The sequence below is a fragment of the Rhinolophus hipposideros genome (assembly GCF_964194185.1).
Source record: "Rhinolophus hipposideros genome assembly, chromosome: 9".
NCBI classification, from domain to species: Eukaryota; Metazoa; Chordata; class Mammalia; order Chiroptera; family Rhinolophidae; genus Rhinolophus; species Rhinolophus hipposideros.
This window is the reverse complement of record NC_138055.1, coordinates 72172706-72199430: the sequence shown is the minus strand read 5'-3', so window position 1 is coordinate 72199430 and position 26725 is coordinate 72172706. Positions and strand designations below refer to the sequence as shown.

General features: G+C 35.9%; 1 protein-coding gene across 7 annotated transcripts in view; it reads right to left on the bottom strand.

Annotated features, from left to right (window-relative positions):
- The window catches only part of NAV3 (neuron navigator 3), a 785517-nt gene that overhangs the window by 525434 nt on the left and 233358 nt on the right, over positions 1–26725 (bottom strand). Inside the window, exon 2 of one of the 7 annotated variants that reach the window (XM_081061020.1) lies at positions 26396–26455. The exons of the other annotated variants lie outside the window; for them this stretch is intronic. Within the exon in view, the coding sequence (XP_080917146.1) occupies positions 26396–26407 (12 nt within the window). The 5' untranslated portion in view covers positions 26408–26455. The remainder of the gene's footprint in view (positions 1–26395; positions 26456–26725) is intronic. 7 annotated transcript variants of the gene reach the window in all.

Sequence of the window (26725 nt, the reverse complement as noted above, 5' to 3'; positions counted from 1 at the left end):
CCTTTTCCTGAAACTAAATACATGATTCATGAACTCTGTAAATATTTATTGAACACGCGTTATGTGCTAGGTTCTAGGACTGCAGTAAAGAATGAGACATATTCTGAAGTTGCTCACTTTTTAGCAGAAAAGAAAATTGCTAAACCAATATAGTGTGATAATAAATTAAGAAGGGTAAACAGAAGATAATGAAATGTTATGTAAGAAGGTCACCTCATCCAGTGCTGGTAGAATAAGTTTAAAAAGTAAATTTCAGAATAAGAACTGAAAAAATATTTCTTTTGCAATGGGAACAAAAAGAATAATATACCTCGGAATAAACTAACCAAGGACATGAAGGACCTATGTATTGACAACTACAAGACACTATTAAAGGAAACTGAAGAAGACAAAAAGAAATGAAAAGATATCCTGTATTCATGGATGGAAAGAATCAACATAGCTAAAATGGCCATATTACCCAAAGCAATATACAAATTTAATGCAATCCCAGTCAAAATCCCAGTGGCATTATTTTAAAGAAATAGAACAAGAAATCATCAGACTTGTATGGAATTGCAAAAGATCCCCAACCAGCCAAAGCAATACTGAGGGGAAAAAAAGAAAACCAAGGTAAAACACCCCTAAATTCAAATTATACTACAAAGTGACATTAATCAAAACAGCATGAAACTGACAGAAAAACAGATACACAGACCAATGGAACAGAACTGAAAACCCAGAAATAAACCCACATATATGGGAAAATAATTTTTGACAAAGGAGTCAAAAACATACAATCAAGAAAAGAAAGCCTCTTTAATAAATGGTGCTGGGAGAATTGGAAAGCCACATGAAAAGAATGAAACTAGACTGTTATCTGTCACTATGTACCAAAATTAACTCAAAATGGATCAAAGACCTAAACATAAGACCTGAAACAATAAACTGCAGAGAAGAAAACATAGATACTAAACTTATGGACCTTGGGTTCAAAGAGCATTTTATGAATTTGACCTCAAAGGCAAGGGAAGTAAAAGCAAAAATAAATGAATGGGACTGTATCAAACTAGAAAGCTTCTGCACAGCAAACACAACAAAGAGGCAACCAAGTGACTGGGAGAAGATATTTGTAAGCAACGCCACCGATGAGGGGCTAATATCCAAAATATATAAAGAACACATACAACTCAACAACAACTAAACAACAAACAATACTTTTTTTAAAAAATGAGCATAGGACCTGAATAGACACTTCTCCAAAGAAGACAAACGAATGGCCAATAGATATGCGAAAAGATGCTCAACTTCACTAGCTATTAGGGAAATACAAATCAAAACAACAATGAGATATCACCTCACCCCAGTCAGAATGGCTATCATCAACAAGACAAGTAATAACAAGTGTTGGAGAGGCTGTGGAGGAAAAGGAACCCTCATACACTGGTGGTGGGAATGTAAATCAGTACAGCCACTATGGAAAACAGTATGGAGGTTCCTCAATAAATTAAGAATAGTTATCATATAACCCAGCCATCCCGCTTCTGGGTATCTGCCCAAAATATTTGAAAACATTTATACATAAAGATATATGTACACTTATGGTTATTGCAGCATTATTCACAGTGGCCAAAACATGGAAACAACTGAAGTGTCCTTTGACAGATGATTGGATAAAGAAGATGTAGTACATAATAGACAATGGAATACTACTGTGCCATAAGAAAAGATTAAATACTTCCATTTGTGACAACATGGATGGATCTTAAGAATATCATGCTAAGCAAAGTAAGTCAGACAGTAAAAGTCAAGAACTGTATGACTTCACTCATATGTGGGATATAAAACTGAAAGCAACAATGGAACAAACAAGACAAACAAAAAGTCCTAAACACAGACAACAGTATGGTGATTATTCGAGGGAAAGATGTGTGGGTGGAGATAGAAAAAGGTAAAGTTGGTCAAACATATGGCAACAGAGAAATATTTGACTTTGGATGGTGAACACACCATGCAATATACAGACGATGTGTTATAGAATTGCACACTTGAAACCTATATAATTTTATTAACTAATGTCACCCCAAAAAATTAAATTAAAAAATATCAGACTAAACCACATCAGTATTTTACATAATAGGTCCATCTACATTTAACAGCGTGGCTTGTTCCTTTACATTCAATGTGAAATCCCTGTGGCTTAAATACCAAACATTAATACTCTCACCCAACATTAGCCTCTTAAAATCACCAACTAATTCCTGAAACAAGTTGCTATTTATTGTGTGGCATGATAAAGACATTGCAGTGTACAGAATGCAAAGTATTAACTCTTAGGCCACTACCAGGTAATTAATTTTACCTGTGGGGTATTTTCATAAGGAATATCGAGGGACCTGAAAGTTAACAAACTCAGTGAAGCAAAAGTTAACTATTTTAAAAAGCCAAGGTGATAAAATAGTAGTTAGATGTTAAAATATATTCCTGTGTGAGTAAAATGTTCCCTGTGGAATCACATTCAATAAAGGATATGAAAACAGGTTAAAGATTATAAAACATTCAAGATAAATGCCAGTTGTCACTGTTCTTCGGTAAAAGTGTAAACAGTAAAAGTGTACAGTTTTACTATAATCAGAGATGCAGGAAGGATTATTATTTCATGTACTTCCCTCTAAAAGAGATTATATATTTTAGAGGACAAAATGAACATGTTAAAGTAGTCCCAATGCAAATTAATATGCTGCAATAAAGAACTATTATTGTAATCTTCTTACTTGGGTTTGTACAAATATAACCCAAAACTCAAGGGAGCTTTGTTCCCTTGATTGTCATTGAGAAAAGAATATTACGAGAATTAATTGACTGAGTCTTTTAGTGGAACAGGGAATAGGGCAAGAAAACTAATATTTAGAGGTAATAATCATAGGATAAGTGCTACTGATTTCATTCTCATAACTACCATGTTTGAATAATTATTCTCATTTTATGGATGAGGAATCTGTAACTATGAAATTGTAAACGACTTGACTGAATGAATGATTATAAAGAATTTTGCTAGGTGTGATTCTAATTTATTTCATAATTATATTATTTAGAATTGCTATAGCTGAAGAACATTTCTACAGCATGGAAAATTGAACTGCTTTTGAAATGATTCATCATTAGAGACAATATAGTCCCTTTTCTCTTTGTTCCCTAGGTATTAAATCTTTAGTCCATTTTTCACAGCTTAATTTAAATACTAGGCTCTCAATAAATGTTGAATGAAAAATGTCAACATGAGTTAAACTCAAGCAAACAACCATTTCACAGTATTCCATTTGTTTTTTGCTTTATTTAAGTGCACTACTTGAAATAGTTAAGCAAGTCTTTATTTAGAGTTTAAAAGCACAAAGTTTATTTCTGCGCATAGTGCAGTGTTAATACAAGAGTCCAGTTATATGAGAGATAGTAAGTAAATCCTCTTAATAAGTTACCTAAACATCTCCAAGCTAGTTGGAATTTTACCAATAAGCACCATTTATATACAAAGTTTAAACCTGTCTATCTAAATGAGGTCAAAAGAAACAACTGAACTGTGGACTATAGCAGCACAAACTAAACAGCCTAGTAAGTGCTCAAAGGAAGAAATGTCAAAGAAAAAGGAACACATATTCCAACACCCATTTGTGTCTCAAATGCATTCTAGAGAGCTATTTTTCCAAAATGCCTCTCCCCCCAAAACCGCATAAGAGTACATATATGGTTCCTAGAGGGAAAAATAGTCATTTATTTAAAGAATATTAATCTGTGACTACTCTGTGTTATGTTGTGTTCTACGTCCTATATCATTACCTCTGTTCATAGTTTTAAGATAACGGTTGGATGGTTTTAAGTGTTTGTCATCTTTCTGAGAATGCTTATCCTTTTCCTATTACTTTTCTATTTTTGTTCCAAACTGCACTTACTTTTTTAGCTAGTCTGGAACCTCAAATTTTCCAGCATTCCTGATTCACATTATTCTCCCCACCCCCCTTTGCTAAACCCATTGACCTCTTTGCTCTGGAAACAGAAGTATCTATTCTGTCTTGAATGTTTATAAAGCAAAGTGTTGCTGAAGAAAATCAGCTATGCAGATTAGTTGTACAACTGATGCTTTCTGACTCCATCTGGGCCATTGGCATGAGGTCATATTTGAAGGCCATTCCATTGTCACTGGATTCTTAGGGAGTCTGGAAGCTGTTTCCTGGCAGGTAGGAGGCTGCAGAGTGAAATCACTTTCATGGGCATGGTAATCTATGCAGTGATGTTGTAGAGTGAAATGGGGTCCAAGGCCTTTGAAGGAGAATTCTAATGTCATGCTTCCCTATCTCTCTGCCCATCTCCTCTACTATATTAACTTTTCTGGCTTCCCCTTCTGTCTCCAATCCATTCCCTCTAAGGTTGTGGTCTTTTAGATTCTATTCTTAGTCTTCAATCATCGTTATGAATGCCCTCCCCAGTTCATTTGGCATAGCTTCCATTGCTGATGACTCTCAAATTTATCTGTCATGTTAAACCCTTATTTCAAACTGCCTTTTGGACATTTGTAGCTATCAGATGGTCTCACAGACACTTAAAATTTAATATGTCTAAAATGGAACTCATTATCTCCCCATGTCTCCCAAAATCTGTGCTACCTCTTCCACTGCTATTAATTTGGTCATCAGACACTCTGCAGCTGAACTACTAATTGTACCTCCATATCCATTCTCCTTCTCTTCCTTTAACAATATAACCCCCAAGTTTTAGCTGAGTACATGGCCATCCTGAATAAAGACTACAATTCCCAGCCTTCCTTACTTCTAGAAATGTCTACGTAACTGTCGTGGTCAATGCAGATTGGGACCAGACTTCCTGATGATCTCTTCTCCCTTTTGCTCCTTCCTATTTCATGGACTGTGGAACTAACTACTTTGGCGATGAGAACTGTTCAACCACATGAATGAGCGTGTCATCTTAAGGGAAGGTAGAGCAACAAGGAAAAGTGTATCTGGATCTGCAATACCATGGGACGCCATATTATCTCTAGACTGCTAAGCTAGGATTGTTTGACTGACAGAGAAATAAATGTCTGCTTTATTTTTCTAATGACTGACAGTTAAACATCATACGGGTATACATTTAAGGTGTACAATTTGCTGATTTGATGCATGTTATATATACCTTGAAATAATCACCATAATCAAGCCAATTACCACCTCACGGTTACCTTTTTTTTTCTTGCTGTTTTCCTTTTTTTTTCAAATGTGGTGGGAACAAGTAAGATCTACAGTCTTAGCAAAATTTAAGTATACAATACAGTGTTAATTATAGTTCCTTTGTTGTATGTAAGTTCATCTTGCGTAACTGAAGCTTTGTTGCTCATGACAAACATCTCCCCATTTTTTTCTCCCCACCTCCCAACCCTGGAAATCAACATTCTCTCTGCTCCTATGAGTTTGACTAGTTTAGATTCCATCTATAGCTGAGATCATGCAGTATTTGTCTTTCCGCATCTGGCTTATTTTACTTAGCATAATGTCTTCTAGGTTCATCCATGTAGTCACAAATGTCAGTCAGCATTTTCTGCTTTCTTAAGGCTAAATAATATTCTATAGTGTATATATACATATCGCATTTCCTTGATCCAGTCACAAATCAACTCCTGCCTTGTTTGAATTACTATTGTCAAATTGGATCTTGGGTACATCAGCTAACCAGAATTCTAAACAATACACAATCCGTCTCGCAAGCTAGAAGCTTCAAAGGCCCTGCGCCTCAATATACCTCATCCCCTACCTACTATCATTTATCAAATCTTGATACTATCTGAGAAAAAAAGAATCTTAAATTCAATTCCTCTTCTCCAACTGCATGAACTCTGAGTTCTAGCTGTCGAAGCCTCCGGCTTAGAATTTCCTAAGTCTCGTATCTAATGCTCCTTACACTATGGTCTATTCTGTAACAGCCTATAGCATAATCTTCCCACCAAACAAAAATTTTGGTATCACTCTTCTGCATCAAAACATCTGAAGGAAACATCCCAGCATCTACTATATACAACGCAAGTCCCTTCACTTGGTATACATACTCATACATCTTTGAAATTCTTCTCACTTCTTACCATTCCTCACCACGTAGCGCATGCTCCTGTCACACAGAAATCCCCATTATTTACAAAGTGATCTCAGGCTTTTTATGACATTTTGCCTTGCTCATGAAGCCTCTTTGGTTGAAATATCCCTTTCCCTCTTCTTGGTCATAAAAAGACCTCCTTACCCTTTAAGTCCCAGTACAAACATCATATTTTCAAGGAAGACTTTTAGAAATTTCCCAGGAGATTATTGCTCTATTATCTGTGTTCTATTATATAAGTTTGCCCATATTTGTGTAACAGCAGTAACATATCATATTTTATCTGTTTGCATATCTAACTCACTCTAGATTTCTAAAAGATAGAAATAATTTCATATTCATCTTTGTACCTCTGTCAATATGGCACGTATTGGACAGTAGTAAATATTTGTTGAATAACTTCAAAGGTTCAAGCACGTACAAAAAGACAGATTTAATGAATGTAAGGAAGCATCCTGCCAATATGAAAATATACTATGGTGATAACCCTCCCTTATATTCATCCTGATTCCACTATAATAATCCCTCGTTTGAGTTACAAAAGGCTCAAGCATTAGTTGAGACAGTAACCTAGCAGTCATAAAGTGCACAAGCTCTGAAGCCACAGTGCTTGGTTTCAAATACTAATGCTGCCACTCAATAGCTACATGACCCTGGGCATGTCACTTACCCTCTCTGTCCTTAAGTGTCCTCATCTGAGATGAGGATAATAATTGTTCTTACTTCACTTGATACTGGTAAGGATAAAATGAGTTTGGATATGTAATGAATTGTAAATATGTCAATATGTAATGAAATGGAAAATGAACTGGATACGTAATGAGTTTACAACAAAGCATTTAAAACACAGACTGCTACATGAAGCACTATATAAACGCTAGCTTTTATTACAAATTTTAAAAAGAAAATGGTACAAGGAAGGGCAAGGAGGGTCCAGGGTGATTACTGTGACTGAATAATGGCTAATTATTTGTGTCTTTTCTCATTATTATCTGGTAGGGATACATTTGTAAAACTGGCTATTTTTTTTTTAATTAATTTTATTGGGGTGACAATTGTTAGTAAATTTACATAGATTTCAGGTGTACAATTCTGTATTACATCGTCTATAAATCCCATTGTGTGTTCACCACCCAGAGTCAGTTCTCCTTCCATCACCATATATTTGATCCCCTTTACCCTCATCACCCACCCCCCACCCCCTTACCCTCTGGTAACCACTAAATTATTGTCTGTGTCTATGAGTTTTTGTTTCTCATTTGCTTGTCTTGTTCTTTTTGGTCTATATACCACATATCAGTGAAATCATAGGGTTCTCTGCTTTTTCTGTCTGACTTGTTTCACTTAGCATTATTCTCTCGAGATCCATCCATGTTGTCACAAATGTTCCTATATCATCTTTCCTTAACGCCGAATAGTATTCCATTGTGTATATGTACCACAACTTCTTTATCCATTCATCTATCGAAGGACATTTTGGTTGTTTCCATGTCTTGGCCACCGTAAACAAAGCTGCAATGAACATTGGCGTACACGTGTCTCTATAGAGAAATGCTTTTATATTTTTGGGGTAGATACCCAGGAGAGCGATTGCTGGGTCATATGGTAATTCCATTTGTAATTTCTTGAGGAACCTCCACACTGCCTTCCATAACGGCTGCACCAGTCTGCATTCCCACCAACAGTGTATGAGAGTTCCTTTTTCTCCACAAAAACTGGCTATTTTTTATATAAGTTATCTATTGAGTTTCAAGGGTTATAAGATGCCTGGAAGAAGTCTGCCACTTTCAGGCCTACTATATGTAAAAATACTTGTCAAGATACCTATAAAAATACTGGAAACCAGAGTGCAGTGTCTGCTATACTGATCCTGAACTAGACCTTCATCACTATCTGAAAGGTCATTCATATCATTTGTCCTGGGATGAACTCAACTTATCTGTCCAATCAAATTTCTGTACTTTTCTCTCTAGTTTTGCCATTCACTGGATGCTTTACCTTTAGCTCCCAATTCACATACTCATTCCCTGATCTATGATTCATTTTTATCCCCTTTTAAGACAATACACTTGCTGGCTGTGTTTCAATTAAGTATTCTTGTCTCTGGTCTGATCTCAAGAGCATTTCAACATTGTGGCTTCTCCCCATAGTCTGAATAGCCTAGACCCCACCGTCCTACCAAATTCCTACATCATATATTGAACATAAAGCTTGAAGAAGACTGGAAAGGAAAAAAGATGGGTTGGAGAGAAGAGACAGTCAGGAGGGCAAAAGGACCTGTGTTGGAAACTTCAGTGAAAGAGAGTTGAGATGCAATGGGGCATTGGTCAGTACAAGATCGCAGACCTAGGACCAGTACATCAGTAATCCCATATAGGAAGGAGCTAAAAGAAGGTGAGAATGCCGAAGACGTGTTTTACCAATTCTGCCCAGAGCAGGCCTAGGTACTAAATATTTAAGCACAAACATCAAAACTCTAGTTTTTCATTCCCTGGGGTAAACTTACACTTACTCTGCATTACTTCAACCACATGTATTACACATTTGCTTAAGCATCAATGTTTCTAAATACATTCTGACAGTAAGCACGGCTACAAAACAGAAGAAAATCTGTGATGTTATGTAGATTTTCAAAGATCTGAGAGGCCTCTTTAATAATTAAAAAGCTGCTATACTGGCCTAATAGCAAAATTTTTCTGCAAATTGACTTTCTACTCACAGTGTGAGAGGATTGGACTAAAAACTGGATAATCATTAATGTGCTTCCTGCTCTATGTCTTGGCTCTGTGTTCTGCTTCTTATATAATGAAAACAGACCACATTAAAAATTTACAATCTCGCAAATGTAAATCACAACACTATTACCAAAGAACACCTGATTTGAGTGTCCTTTTAATAACAATGATATCTTTAAAGAAATAAGAAAACCTAAGGAAAATACTGGAACTTTGTAAATTATAATTATTAAAAGGACTATGATAGCCGATGACAGAAAAAAAGTGTTTGAAATACTTAAAAATCTACTATCAAAATATTAAATATTGTATCTTGAATATCAAAAATCTATTTAAAAAACTCACAACTCAACACCAAAAACACACATAATCCAATGAACAAATGGGCAGAGTACCTGAATAGACATTTCTCCAAAGAGGACATACAGGTGGCCAATAGACATATGAAAATATCCTCAACCTCATTAATCATCAGAGAAATGCAAATAAAAACCACAATATTATACCACCTCAGCCCTGTCAGAATGGACATCATCAATAAATCAACAAATAACAGCTGTTGGAGAAGATGTAGAGAAAAGGGAACCCTCATCCACTGTTGGTGGGATTGCAAACTGGTGCAGCTACTATGAAAAACAGTATTGAGGTTCCTCAAAAAATTACAAATAGAACTACCTTATGTCCCAGCAATTCTATTCCTGGGTACTTATCCAGAGAAATTCAAAACACTAATTCAAAAAGATATATGCACCCCTATGTTCACTACAGTGCTATTTACAATAGCCAAGATATGGAAACAGCCAAAATGCCCATCAATACATGATTAGATATAAAAAATTGTGGTACATATATACAATGGAATATTACTGTGCCACAAAGAATGAAACTTTACCATTTGTGACAAGATGGATGGACCTAGAGGGAATTATGCTAAGTTCAATAAGTCAGACTGAGAAAGATAAATACCATATGATCACACTTTTATGTGGAATCTAAAGAACAAAACAAATGAACAAACACAACAGAAACAGACTCACACATACAGAGAACTAACTGATGGTTGCCAGAGGGGAAGGGACTTCGGGGGCTGGTTGAGAGAGGTAAAGGGTTTAAGAAGTACAAATTGATAGTTACAAAAGAGTCATGGATATTTAAACTACAGTATGGGGAATATAATCAATAATATTATAAAAACTATGCATAGTGTGAGATGGGTACTAGACTTATTGGGAATCACTTCATAAATTATGTAAATGTCTAATCACTATGCTGTACACCTGAAACTAATGTAAAATAATATTGAATGTCAACTATAATTAAAAAAAGTCACAGAGACATATAGTACAGCATAGGGTATATAGTCAATAATATTCTAATAATTATGTACAGTGTTAGATGGGTAATAGACTTATTGGCGTTATTATTCTGTGAGGTATATAAATGTCTAATTACTATGTTGTTTTGTACACCTGAAATTAATTTAAAAAATAATAAAGTAGTTAAATATAAAGTTTAGAAAACTCTTAAAAAGTGAAGGAGAGTAGTCAGAAAGGTATTGCATTCACTTGCTGGTGAAATGATTATCTGAGTATCCTTGGAAATGAATAACACCTTCAACTATATTTTACTAACCAATCAGTAAGGTCCTGACCACATTTGTCTTGAATAAACAGATTTATACCTATAAAAAGAAAAGAAAAGAAAAAAGAGAGAGAGAGAGAGAGAGAGAGAGAGAGAGAGAGAGAGAGAGAGAGAATGAAGGATACATTGAAACATTTAACAAATGTTTAGATATTAAGATATTTTTCTTATTGTCACTGAAAATTACGAAGTCTAGAAAACAGATTGAATATTTATTGAGCAGCTGCTCAGTGCACTGGGGATACAAAGACTTCATGGCTTAGTGGAGGAGAGAGGCATAGAAACAAGTCATTTCATGTCATGTGACTAATAATGAATAGAGGCCAGTGCAACTTGATAAAGGAATACTGAGAAATGAGTAACAGCATATCTTACGGGTGGTGTCAAACTATTCCAACAAACAGAACAGGCTAAAGAAAGGAGTTATTACTTGAGACCATAAATATCATGTAATTCTTACTACCTGTCACCTTAAAGGAGGTTTTCAGGGTTTCCACATTACATACATACATTGTACATACACAATACACCTTGAGCCCAGCAAAGGTTAACCAATTTTTGAATAATAGTGAGCACAGATCTCCATCAGCACACTGCTGCTTGAACTGAAGAAAGTGACCGTGTTCCCATGCTCTTCAATTGGCAGATAATGGGGACCAATGGATGCACGCACAGAGAGAAGTAGCCATCTCTTGACTGCAAGACCCTTCAGGATCGCGTTTTTACCAACAAGTTTATTTTACCTCTCTCCACCTCACCTACCAACTTTACTTTCTGGAAACTGCACATGGGCACCCAACCCCCCCAACCTAGTTCAGGTCTCTGTACCTTCCAACACAAGCATCTAAGTCCAGACCTCCATTGGTAACGACCATGTCCTTTGTACCTCTGTACATTATAAGAGCTTCTCTTGTTTCATTGATTGTGCAATTAAAATGCTTTTCTCTCTTAGTCTCCGAATGCCTTGAAAGCTGAGAAAATGTCATTTACATCCTCTAGTCTCAGCACCTCATGTAGCATCTGGAAGTGAATGCTTCATGAATAGGTTATTTAACTAACCTTTAATTCAAAAGTACAAAGATATGCTGAAATATGTTTATTTACTCTATAATCTGCTAAACTGGTCGAATGTGGTGAACAGATATAAATCTGAGAATAAAATTTTATACAATTTTACTTAATATATATAAGAAATATGAACTTTGAATTACATATCCTGGTAGCATGACATTAAAATTTTTATTTTACTGTTATTTAAAGAGCATGTATGCTCCATATACCAATCAATAAATATTAAGACAGATTTGATAAAAAGCTAAATTTTGATCAAATCTAGAGTCTGTACAAAATAAAACCAGTTAGTCTGATATGCTCAAATAACAAAAATCACCATTTTTTAAGTACTCGTCACTCATCATGTACTTGCTAAAGGTACAATATATTGCCTCATTTATCTTCCCAACATTGTCGTATATTCTATTATTACTATTCCCAAGGAGTACAGAGATTCAGAAAGATCAAGCCTCCTGTCCAATGTCAAACAGCCAGGAAAGTGGTAGATCTGGGATCTGGACTCAGATTTTCTTGGGCTTCCCTGTCCCCAGAGCCCAACCTTTTAGTTACGATTACATGACTAAAATGACATCTTGCTCAGCGATTGTCAGAATGGGCCAGACAGTTGAATAAAAACTATAAATCCAATGAATCTCCAAGGTTCTTAAGATAAGTTTCTCCCTATTTGAGATCATTTTAAAATTCAGTGCATTACTTTCCTCTTTCTTATTATTTACCTGCCAGACAAATGTATCTGTCATAGAGTTAATTAGAACTATGGGAATATGACAAATATTCAAGTTAAACATATACATATCACAGCTAACATACTTCACATTTGTATGGTTAACCCTTGAACAATATGGATTTCAACTATGTGGGTCCACTTATATACATAGTTTTTCAATAAATACTGTAAATGTATTTCCTTAAGGTTTTCTTAATAACATTTTTCTCTAGCTTACTTTATTATAAGAATATAGGATACAATACATATAATACACAAAATATATGTTAACTGTTTACCAGTAAGTCTTCCACCCAAAAGCATGCTATTATTAGGTAAGTTTTGGGGGAGTCAAAAGTTATACGTGGATTTTCAACTGCACAAGGGTGGAGCCCCTCACCTTCACCTTGTTCAAGAGTCAAATGTATATGGTGGTTCATTTCCTCTATAAACTTGTGTTCAACATGATAAAAGATGTGCTGAAAATAAATGTAAATTATGGAGGGATTTACTCACTAATTATTCACTTAATATCTACTGTATGTCAGTAACTGTGCTAGAATATAAAAATTGGTAGGATTCTCACCCACAAAGCAAACTCTGTCTATTGGGAATTCCATCTTAGGAGGTATAATGAAATAATGCTGCAATTTGAGGAATATAAATAAGGAGCTCATGCCAACATAACTTACTCTTCCTGGTTAGTACAATTGGCCATTTCCTTGGAAAAAAAATTTTTAATGTCCCACAAAAACAAAAACAAAAAAATGCTACCACAAGATCATTACAATTAATTACACAAGAAAAATATTCACAACAACATTTTATGATCCCAAGCACAATCGGTAACTTACAGCTCACTGAGAGAAATCAGAGTGAGAGAGACACACTGTGAGCTTTTCATTGTTGTCAAAATCACACATTTATGAGAAAAACAATTGAACCACCCAACATATAGATATACATGCCAGACTGATTAGATAAGAAACAAACCAAATGACAGTACTTATCAGAATCAGTACTGCATTCCTATCAGTAGGCTCTTATACCATAGATGCACTTTGCAAGTATTATATTTTGAAAATGAATTATTTTTTTCTCATAATTGGGCTTTCCTTAGTAGCATTTATTAAGACAAAACTCCATTTAAGAAAAAGAAGGGCTAATTATAACAAATGTGAAGTAACACAATTATCCTATTGTATATAGCCCGGTTTCCATTTTAAACTCCAGTAAGGAGGCCCTGGAAAAAATGGCGCCTAACCTTCAGTCCATATGTGAAATGTGCCTCACTTCATCCTCATTTTCTTTCATTGACTTACTTTCCTGTTGTCATCTATGTGTTTCATGCCCAGAGCAGCCTGATCTGGCACTTTAGTGCCCTAAAACCCAACAGCGAACTTATTCCCATTGGGGAACATTCCTTCCAAGTAAATATCCAGGCTGCTTTGCCAGATGTTCAACTAACAAAATCATTTACTGTACAGTATTTCTGTCCAGTCTTGCCGCTGGCAGACCATTATTATACACAAGGATTTTGACAAGTCAGTGGAAACTGGTTCAGATAATTGGGCACATTTATTTAAACTCTGGAAGAAGGACTAAGCTATTTTTCTTTTTTTCTTAGTACAGCTGATAATAGAAGATGATTACAGAATTCTGAGTGGATGTTCTCTTCTCCGTGACAATATTTCCAATATTGTAGACCAGCCTCTTCCTCGTACCCCCACTTCTCCCTTGGGCAATATGAATTATTAAATAAAGTGTCTGCAATTGTAAACGTGTGAGATAAGACCCATAATTCCTCTACAAAAGACAAAATTTGCTAGCATTTTTTTGTTGGGTGTTCCAACAGTATGGGGACTTAGTAAGATTTCTCTTTTATGATTTTGTTAGTCATTGGCATTAAGGAGATCTACAGAAAATGAGGAGAGATATAAATTATGTAAAACTTGTTCAAAAATTAGTAACTACATATATGACAGAAGCCGTGCTAGTATATATGTAAATGTCATATGCACAAGACTGCAAAGATAAGAGTCATGTGACATTAGAGAGGAGGTAAAATATTGAGAAAAGAGCATTAAGACAGGTGACAAATTAATAAGCTACAAGCTATTAAGACCTAGTTTCCCTTTCTTCTACCCAAATATCCCCTTCCCTAAAATAATCACAAAATATGTTTGCTGTTTGGGAGAGAGAGAGAGAGAAGCAGGAGGAGAAAGAGAGGGAAAAGGATAGAGGAAGGGGAGTTGAGAAAGACTCAACGGAGAGACAGAGAGACTGGTTAAATGTGTTAGAATAAGATATAATCGGCTTTATATTGTTTAAAACCGAAGTGATAAAAATACACGCATGCATGTGCACACGTACATACATGCTCCATAGAGTTAATGAGTGTTAATAGCGTTGGTGTTAACAGTGGCATTCTTAGTCAACATCTATTATTTTTTGAACTGTGATGATTTTGATACACCCAAGGGCAATTTGGGTTTCTCTCTTCTCCGAGAGGCCGCTTTCTCTGAAAGCTGGCGTCTGTCCTGGTTGCAGGCTGGAAAAAAGCAGGGCTGTTTGCATGGCACAGAACCAAGCCCTTTAACTCAGAGACTCATGCCATTTAGAAGCTCAGTTTTTACCATCTCCATCTGCTGCCCGAGAAGAATTGGATCCCAATTGTGTAGGCCACTGAGAAAGGATATTTGTAGAATTCCCCTGGCATTTCCTAAGCCCTCTAGCCTTTCCATTCAAATGTCAGCATTTTCTTTTCATTCAATAGGCTTTGCTAAACAAAAATATGATATCGTATGAAATAGCTTGATAAAAGCAGGACACATTCAGAATACCCAGTATATGGGCAACATGGGTAATCAACTGCCAGAGGAAATTATTCAGCCAAAATATTTAGAGGAATTTTGGAGAGTTTAGCGATTTAGCGTATGTGAACAAGTACAACATATGTGACGGCACCAACCAAGATATCAGACCAAAGACTCGGAACAACTGTTAGGCTACAGGGCATAATCTGATTATCTTCATTAAGGGAGGTGAGAAAATAAATCAGCCCTTAAGACTTTACTATGTTACAAAAAGTATTAGGTGGGCATGATGAGACCAGTCAGAAATACAGAAAAAGTAGAGAACCCTATGATTTCACTGATATGTGGTATATAAACCAAAAACAACAAAAGAACAAGACAAACAAATGAGAAACAAAAACTCATAGACAGACAATAGTTTAGTGGTTACCAGAGGGTAAGGGGGGTGGGGGGAGGGAGACGAGGGTAAGGGGGATCAACCATATGGTGATGGAAGGAGAACTGACTCTGGGTGGTGAACACACAATGGGATTTATAGATGATGTAATACAGAATTGTACACCTGAAATCTATGTAAATTTACTAACAATTGTCACCCCAATAAATTTAATAAAAATTTAAAAACCAACAAAAAAAAAAAGAGAAGGATAAGGAGTTGCTTCAATAAAGCTTCAGAGTAACACAAAAGGGAATCTCAATTCAGCCATAATGAGGGTTGAGGAGACCAAAGAATGACCATTCTCTCATTCCACACCTTGAAGAAAAAGTCCCATTTACGACATGGATTTAAACAATGGAACCTTCTGAAACTGATCTGTTACCTCCCTGGGGCTGCTCTAGGGCAGGCACATCACACAGCAAGTCCCTAAGTGCATTAGCAGAGCCCTTCTCTATGTGACTCGGTAGTGAGAGTGTGGCCAGTGCCCCATCCACCCCCAGGCAGCCCCATGTTGACTTTCACCAAGCTTCCTAATGACAAGCAGCAGCTGGCCTTCAATTTTCTGATTAGGAAGCCTGGGAGGAAAGCCCAAGGAGCCAGGCAGGATCCAAATCGGGTCTGAGAGCCAGACTATGTGAAGCACCTGCAGTGCCTGCCGTCAAGGGGCCCAGAATGTATTGTTTCTCACGACAATGTAGTAACCTGTCATTGAATCCTATTTCAGAAGCTTGACTTCAATGGAATGAAAAGTACATTTTACAATTCCTAAACCATCTCGGAAATTCATAGCATTCTTTATATTTTGCTAGAAATTGGCTAGACTTTCTTATTCATCAGTAATACAATAAATATGATATTGTACTTACACACATACATACATATTTGGATATACATATGTATACATACATATCTCTAAACACACATAATAATCATAATAAATCTAAATATGCATATATTTTATATTTATATAGAATTGTATCCGGATTATTTGTTTTAGATATGCAAATCTAGAATAATTTGCCATATATGTAAATGGTTTTGAAATCAACTGGCACACCTGAATATGTCTGATCAAAATGCTATGATATTATGGATAATCACTGATCACTCAATTCATCTATATTGGCCAGTTCAAGAAGTTAGTTATTCTCCAAGCACCAGCTTCTTCCATTTGTGTAGAGTTGACTCTGTTGATTGTATAATTTATATAACATTTCCAGAAATAGCTTCAATGTCAGGCTTTGTACAAAATAATTAAGAAACATCATATGCATTTTCCATGTTGTAAAATTTCCAACAGGATATAATCCTGAAAATCTAAAAAGGAAATCTGGCTGGTAAGATGTATCCCATCGTCCATAAGAATAAATAAAACGGACAAATATGAAATTGAGAAAGATGGAAATAATATATGTTTAAATTAATCACAACTTTCCTTTTAAGAAGTAAGAGTTCAAACTGAAAATGAATCATTGAGAGATTTTATAAGGAAGGCAGTGATTTTAATGAGCAGTTAATTTAGGTAAGATAACTATGCATGAGAACAGTATTTATGTCATATACTCTCTTCTTTCTCCCCAGATTTTCCAGTTGAATGATTATTAGCAGCATTTGGAGGGACCAACTAAATAAGTCACCCCTGCCAGTCTGATTCCTCCTCTTCCTCTTTCCATGAGTCATTCTTACACTACACAGTAAGCACTGTATAATGGGATTTATGCTATCATAGCTATGAACTTTATTATCACAACTGTCTAATGAGGTGGGGAGTAGTGTGATCCCTATATTTCAGATGAATAAACTGAAGCTAAATGTGCTATAACTGCATAGAAAGGAGGGAGTAAACTTGGCATGCATACCCAAATCTGTAGGACTCTGCCACCCCCTTTATTAATCACTATAAAATTCTGTGTCTATTCACAAAGTCCATATAAGCTTCTGTGTATAAATTTGATGATCAAGTTCCATGAATGAGCACTTTGATGTGAATAACTAAAACCACAAGGGTGGGATCTTAACTTTCTTCCTCCAGATGGGGAATCTGCCGTTGAGTCTTCTCATCTTAATCGTGGAGGGCCCAAGCAAATGGCAGGTGAGAAACTTAACCCAATACTGACGAACCATCCACAGCCCAGCCCTCCAGCTGTCCATATTCTGCCATCACCTGACCTAGAGTGCCAAGTGCAGATTGAGTTACACAACCTTTTCCGGGAATTCCTTGTTATTTATTCTATGGAATGATGAATCTACTCTATACCTAGACACCTTTTTCTTCCCTGTACAGCTCAAAGATTGTTTTAGTCTTGTATCATTCAGGAGTTACATAGCCGATACATCTAATCTGTACTAGATTTTCACTCTGTTCCAAGTTTACGAGTTACCTCCCTTAATGGACTCAACAACCATATGAGGAGAGACTATTATTGTCCCTATTTTCCAGATGAGAAAACTGAAAAATGAAGAGATTAACTACCTTAATCAAGGTGATGCAGCTAGGAAAGAGCAGAACTGTTTTCAGACCCAGCCTGACTGACTCTGGAGCACGTGCTCATAAGCTCTATTCTCTGTAAAACATACTTGGTGGACAAATAAATTCAGGGTCAATTTAAGATGTCCCATATTGCAGTTCTTCATATTGTTTCTATGTGAAAAACAACTCATTTTCAATTTCAAGGCTTCAACAAGGGACTCTATACAGTTTGATGGTCAAGTTCAAACTGGTCAGCTATGAGTTAAAACACAATTCTCCAGAGTCCACAGAAATCTTTTCCAGGGACAATGGTTTGGTGGCCCTTCTTAGTGGCCTTGGACAATTATCCTCTTCTATAGTTATAGGATTTCAGCAGGAGAAATCTGTCGCTATCCCACATGTCACCAAATTAAATGCCACAAGAGTCCAGAAACAGGAAGTTCTCCCCATAAGAACACTGGGAAATGATTTCTAAAAAGAGTGTAATTTTAATTTTCTTTTGAACTATGACCCAAATATAAGTCAATACTTTTATATCTTAAATCAATAGACTGATTTTTGTTATATACACATATGATGTCTCTCTGATTACATATTTTGCCATCATTTTTAGATATTCACATTTGGATTCCTATAGTATATGTGTATATACATACATTGTGTTGATCCAAATATGCACAGATATCATTTGTAAATTTTCTTTTAAGAAAGTGTACTTTTACAGATTCCTTGTTACTAAGATGACGTCCAACGTATTTGTTGGAGAACATAGAGATCTACAACATAGAGATAATAAAAATTATTCTAAAGGAACACCCACATTTTTCTTATGTCACAGAATCCTTGCTGATTAGTAGTCCCCAAGATGGCCGTGTTCTAGAAAGTGGAACTAACATTCCAAATCCATTTTACAGATGAGGGAAGTTGAGGCTCAGTGTGGTTGAGTCACTGAACCAAAGTCACAGAGCTATTAATTGAGGGAGCCAGGATTTGAACTAATGCCTGTCTTCTTCCAAGGCATGTGTTTTTCCTACTATTTCATGTTACCAAGTACTTCCTACAGGGGAAAAAAAAAAAATATATATATATATATATATATATATATATATATATATATATATATAATATGTGTGTGTATATATATATATATATATAATATGTGTGTGTATATATATATATATATATATATATATATATATATATATAAAATATTTCCCTCCTAAAGCAATCCTTGTCTCAATATTTAGACCCTTTACATCCAGCCTCAGTTAATCCAGGCTGCTTTGGCTTTGATAGGGCTTACCGCTCCTATGCTACCTGTAGAAGCTCATGTTCTGGGAAGCTGGGCTGTCTTTACGTAAAGCTCAGGTGTATCTGCATCTGGACAATCTCTTCAGCTTGCTCTTACCAGTCATTCCCGCGTTTTTCTGTTCCGTGCCCACTGCTCTCATCTCCTACTGCTCTGTATCCAGAGTGCCAGTTAAAACTCCATTTCAAAAGGGATTTAAAAATTTTTTAAAGGGAATCAAAATTACCTACTTTTGTTATTCTCTCATCAAATAGCAATACTGCATTACAATTTTATTTTTTTTAGAAAAAGAGAAAAAAAGGGTATTTTTATGATTCAGACCTATACTTTTCATGGGAATTAATTTCTTTCTAAGTATTTAGCAAAATAAGATACTTATTGGATAGGAGATTATGATCATCCATCCATCCATCCATCCATCCATTCAACAAACATGACAGGTAGTGTTCATTAGGCCTAGTGCTATGCAATGGCTCTGAGGACACAAAGGTGCTTAAACCCTGGGACTTAAAAGTGCCTGAACCCTTGTGGTTACAAGTAAAGGGACCTACGAACAACAACACAGGACGGGGTGTGAACACCAGTGTCTGAAAGTGCCAAGGAGATGGTAAATGAAGCTCAATTCAAGTGCTGTACTGGGTTTTTCCTTCCTATCACTGGTCAAATGTAGCGATAAGCATGTATTGGCTCATAATATTAAGACCAGCTTCTCTGAGAATGTTAAGTTTGGGAATGATTGGTGTATACACATTTATGTTAAAAAAACGTGTGAAAATTATAAGCTGTTACACATTAGAATGGACAGCCTGATTTACAGATAAATAAATTCTACTTGATGGAATTGAAACCATTATGTATGTATTTTTGGTCACAACTCTGACACTAACCAGCAGTGTGACCCTGAGAAAGTCACACAGACACTCTGGGCCTCAGGTTGATTTCAGAGTGAACTACAGAATCTCTAAGGTTCTTTTTGGCTTTAAAATTCTGTAACTATTACAAAGAAGACATACTTCAGTCTACTAAAACTTAACATTCCTGGCAATGTATATTATTTGTATTATTATTTAAACTCCTTGTTACTCTTTCATTTTTAATGAATATAATAAATAGTTTCACCATGCTTTTCTGGGGCCCCTTTGGTTTTACATTTTGTACTTAAAGTGGTCTGATATTAAGTCACAAAAAAATGGGCTTCCATAATCCATAATTTAGATCAGTATTGCCTGGAACACAAAATAAACTAACGATGTCTTTGCTGACTGGGTAACATTGAACTTTTTCTAGCTTTAGTAACATTTCTGTCCAAGAGGAGCTTAAGAAACATATGGCTCTGCAGATCTTATCATTTGGCAAGAAGACAATAAATATATAGGACAGATGAGTTGAACTACAATATAAATGGATACAATCATGATTTTAAATCATTTGCTAAAATGATGGAAAATATTATACATGTATTTTTGTAAGCATTTTAGAATTTTTTTTTTTACCTTAATACCTCTGCCCTAATACTAATTTGTTGGCTGACCTTATTGTGTTCTGGGATCTGAAACAGCATTAAGTTGCCTGTGAGATCATGGAAAGCACTTGGAAAGTCTTCCTGTTGGCTCAGTAGTGAAAGTTTATTATCAAATAATTTATTATGGATAATAATTTATGATAATTCATATATATATACAAATTGATTATCTCACAATTGCTCAATGCATATTGTTTATTAAGGTAGGGAGCTTCAGGTTATTTCATGTAAGCAAAAATAGTCAACATGTACAGTTCAGATATTAATTTGGTAATTGGTCTAATTGCCCTTCAAGATCCTTTCAAACACTTGATTCCACTAAACTTACGGCAGGAAAAAAGGTCATTTTCCTCTTTTCCACAGGACAATGATAGCCCCCCATTCCAAAATCTGTGCACTGAAAAGAACACAAAATATCTTCCACGGCAGCTCTTGTTCTGACTTTCATTGGTCTAAATCTGACTTGGAGTCCCCTAACTTCCTATTCTTCATTGCCTTCCAACCATGACAAGCTTTCATCAGTGATGCCCAACAGAACTTTCTGCAAGAATGAAAATGTTGGGTATGTCTGCTGTCCAACCTCGTAGCCACTAGCCACCTGTGATGATTCAGCACTTGAAATATGGCTTTTTAATTTTAATTAATCTAAATTGTAATGGCTTCAGTGGCTAGTACATACTGTATCAGTAAGCACAGATAGAGCATTCAAATCTTTTCTAAGCTCTGGTTGCTATTTTGCAATAGCTGCTTTACTTTTACTTTCTCTTAGAAATAATCCTAAATTTCTATCAGGTGCTCTTGAAGACTTTTAGAAAAAACTAAATAACACTTCAGTTAATCATCATTCTATTAGAATTAAGTTCCTCTCTACAAAAGCTTATTTTTAATTATGTTTGTAAACAAGAGTATGAAAAGCCCATTATCATGGAGAAAAAAATAAAACCGTGTGTGCTAATAGACCCCGAACCTTTCTGAATATTGGGAAGAATCTAGCCATAAAAAAAACAAGCATATAAAAGGTTGATTACATTTTCTTATCTGAGAAAGTGCTCTCCTAAGCTGCAATAATAAAGTCTTTCTTCCAGGAAAGACTCCTTATACTGTTGGCCAATCAACATTAGAAGACTGTACAGGACAGAATTCATATACAAGGAGCTGCTGGTCAGTATAAATTATAATATTACAGCAAATTTGAGGATGGCTATGCATATTTCAGAGGTAAGAAAATCAACAAACTTATTGACATCGTGTACTTCATATGGTAGTATGGCTCATCAGAAACTAATTTAATTTTGTTTTCATTTTGTGTTTTCTTTCCCCTAACAAGAGGGTCACTGGAAATTATCTTGGCGTCCTTGAAATTGACTCTGCCTCGAATATAAGGGAGTCATACTAGAAGCCCGCTACGCAGGGAAAGGGTGTATAATCAAGAACATTGTGTTTGAAAGTAGAAAAGATAAATGGGTAATGTCTAGGGGTAAATGCCTGGAGAAGAGAGATCCTGGAAACCAGTCTGATGCAGTGTCCCTGGTGCCAACGGTTACCTGGGAGGTGCATATGTATGTGACCTGCAAAGAAGGGACACTGAACACTGCAGCTACAGTAACAAAAGTGCAGTCCAGCTCAGCCCTACGAAGCAGGATCGTATTCTCTCAGAGAACATCCTGGACCAGCAATAGATGGGCATCACCGCTCAGGCTATGAAGAAACACCTGTCAGCACCACATGAAAACAAAAAAAAATAATGTCATGAACTGACGAGGCTGGGGTTGATCTTTCTTTGGATATGTAAGTAGGACTCACCATCCTTCTCTTCTTTCAAGTGTATCACCAGAGCACTCAAGAAGACCTGGAGCTGAGCTGAGCCCTGCACAACTAAGGTAGAAAGGACAACAACTTGACTTGGATGGAGCTGATGAGTCCTGGGAAAAACACACTACTGTTCCCCAATAAAGTCCTATTCCCCTTCCCCAATAAAATCCTTTTTTTTTTTAAAAAAAAAGAAGGTGATATTAGTGTCTGTGCAAATATGGTAGGAGGGAACAATTATAATTATTTCAAAACCTAAATAAAATCTGACCATCGTATGTTGATGGGGAAAAACAATCAAATCTTAAATGTTAAATAACTTTAGCCTTAATTTTCGATACAGCTGCTAAAAAAAGTCCAAATTTCACATAAATATCTGCATTAATCAGTATCCAATAATTTTAAAAACCACAGATGGCATTACTTCTGCTGAGAAAATGCCATGGGTGAATTCATAAATACGTACTGTAGCTAGATAATTTGCAATGAAAATCATAAAATGTTTAAACCTGTCATTTCTCTCACGTTGGAGAGCCTGAAGGCTTTAGAGGGTCAGTCGAAAATACAGGAGGCTGTATAGATAAATGTGCTTTGAAAGTTCCACTCTTCCCTCAACGGGAGAAATAAAGATCCAAGGGTAAGTATGCAAGAGACTACACATGAGCATTTACTCTAACCTAAACGTCCTTGTTAAGTTTTCCTATTTTCCTAGTTAATGATATACTAGCCTGAGAGCTTCTTTGAAACAAATCGTGTGTTGTCTCTTCTTATTTTTTCTTTAGGTTTTTTTTTATCAAGAACGATACTCCAATTTGGTAAATGTTCATCAAACCTTTGCTACGTAAATGGTGATTTATTAACTCACAGATTTTCCTTCTTTGCTCCATAGCAATAGTTCTTGAGTTTGTATCACAGGCAAGGTTTCCAACATGATGATGATCAAGACAGGCAGCTTCCCTGGCCTAGTAGACACAGATTAGAAACAAGCAAGCAAATACCTGGCTAATAGGACAAATTGAAATAATTGTCAAGAAAGAAACCAACAGGGTGCTAGAGCAGAACGAAACGATGGAGTGGGCGGGCACTTTCAGGGGGAAATTACGTTAATACTGAATACCTGAATGATGAGAGGCCAACCATGCAAAAAGTAGAGCAATGAGCATTCCAGGGGGAAACACAGCAGTCAGGGCAAAGGCCCTAAAGTGAGAAAGTCCTTGATTTGTTCAAAGAACTTAAAATGGATCACCAGTATGGCTGGAACAGAATGAGTGAGTAGAAGAGTGACAGGTGACGAGGTTGGAGGGGGAATCAAAATTAGATTATGTAGGACCCCAAGGACCACGTCAAGGAGGTCAGATTGCACTTCCAATGCACTGAAACATCATGGAAGGGTTTTTGGAAGATGAGTGGTAACCTGGATGCACTGTGCATTTTTTAAAAAATCACTGTTATACCCATGAACACTCTTAGTGTCATATATTTACCTGTACCACTAATTTAGTACTGCAGTCCTCCCCTTAATCATGGTTTTGCCTTCTACAGTTTCCATTATCCACGGTCAACTGCAGTCTGAAAATACTAAATGGAAAATTCCAGAAATAATTCTTACATTTTTAAATTGTGTGCCGTTCTGAGCAGTGTGATGAAATCTTACACTGCCCTATTCCTGTACTGCCAGATGTGAATTATCCTTTTGTTTTGTTGTTAATCTCTCACTGTGTCTAATTTATAAAGTTTATCATAGGTAAATACATATAGAAGAAAACATTATATATACACACATATATATACATATATATATTATATACATATATAATGTTTCTTTCTATATGTACGCACACACACACACACACACACACACACACTGGAGTGCCAAAAAATGTATACACATGACTTGTATTCATCTTTTGTTATCAGTGTATATTATTACAATTTTAATACATTGTTTTCCTTTCTTAAAATGTGCATAGTTTTTTTTGGCACCGTGTGTGTATGTGTGTGTGTGTGTGTGTGTGTGTGTGTGTGTGTGTGTGTGAGCTCATGTGCGTATGTGTAAATAGATAGAGCTAGAGCTAGAGATATAGGATTCTGTACTATCCATGGTTTCAGGCATCCACCGGGAATCTTGGTACGTCCACTGATGACAAGAGGGGAACTATTGATGAAGGATCTGAAAGACATTTGTAAAATGGCAGGTACTACAGAAATATTAGGACACATTTTTATTTAACATTATTTTGCACTTTTCCTCCAAAGCAATGTGGAAATCACTGCATCAGTTTATAATTATATAAAAATGTTTTATGGAGAAAGCAGATGAAGGCATTAATTATGAAGTCTACATTGTTTTTAAAGTTTCACCCTAAATCCTTTTCTAGTGTTAGAGAATAACATATACATACAAGATGTTATTTATCTATTATTTACAAACATTATGGTTTGCCAATACCAGCAGCTGTTGAAAGATAGAGGCCCTTCTTATTGAGTTAGCATGAGGTAAAACCACTATGGTATACCTAAGAGTGTTGTTCAATCAAGCAGCAGGTAAGAGTTTCAAAAGAGAACGTCTAATGTTAATGAAAAATATAAAGTAAAAAATTAACTACCATCAGCAAAATGTTAAAAGCAAGCAGGAGAATTGGTGTGGCTTCAGTCACACTCTTAAGAGGCAGCCTTGCCTCAGAACTGAATATGCGCTATTTGATTAGTACCCTATAGCTATTAGCATGTGTGAAAATACGAACATTAGAAAAATGTGATGCTTGTAACCACAACATTCTTTAAAGGTATTTATCACAGCAAAAAATACAAAAGGCCTCTGATTTAGAATAGGATTCTCATTTTCATTTCACATCAGACAAGTGAAACATACTGTAAAGTAGATCTAAAGATGGGCACATATCCATTTTATTTTATTTTTTAATATTCCCTCAAAAATGATGTGGATATGTTTTGAAATAGCTAGCCAGCTTACCTCTGGAACAGACCCCACTTCCCATCCATTTCCACCATGGTGAGCAAATTCCAACTATGAATGCGATCCAACAGGACATTCTGCCTCACTACAGGAGAGCACGGCAGCTCACATAACTGCATGTACTCACATGTGTCATTGGCACAGCCAGAAGGCCAGGTAGCCAACCTTTGTGTGTTATCTGGTGGCTGATCAGCTGGCAAAACTGAGAAGCTGAGATGGAGTACGGCCCTACCTGTGAGGACTGACGATTTTTCTCTGTGTAGCCTATCAAACTTAAATGTGACCTATGTTCCTGACAACATATTTCCCTAATAATTAAATGAAGCTTCCTAATATGATTTAATGAAATCAGTCACCTTAAATAAGAAAGATAGAGAACCTTGAATCTAAGTTCCCAAATGTGACAAGTCTAATGTGACCAAACCAGGTTGAGTGCCAACAAAGAACAGCAGTTTGCCAAATCTGGACTCTCATTTTTCACGCCTTTCAAAATCATGTTGGGAGTAGCTCTTGAAAAACATTTGCTCAAAGGAAGTATATCATAGTCAGACTCATGTAGCATAAAAGTTTAATAGGAAAACTGGAAAGGCTTCTGTAGATTTATAGCCTTCAAACAGATTTTTAACAACATATTAATAAATCAGATGTTTTTTTAAAGAAAGAAATGATTTAATATGTAATATCCATGCACATAGAAAACATGCTAGAACAGACAAAAAGGTACAATAAAATCATAAACCACTAAGCAAAACAAAACATGCAATATGGTGAGTTTTTTTTTACCCTTGGGCACATCCGTCCCTAAGTGGACATAAAGGATATCTGACCTTCGTCTCCACAGATCTGTGAGCGTGGATGGAAATGCAAGAAAAAAAAATGTGTTGTAAACTACAGGTTGCTATTCAAATATGAGTTAGGAGGCTAACCCACTTTGCTATGCAAGGGGGAGGTGATGGACATAAATGGATAAACTATTAGTAATGCAGATAACACAGTAAAGTGTATTCCTCTTACCTACCACAGAGCACTTGTAGGCACTCCGTAAAAACACAAAAACGTATTGAATTCAGCCAAAATACAGTATAATTTCAATCTGTGTTCAATTCCCAAATT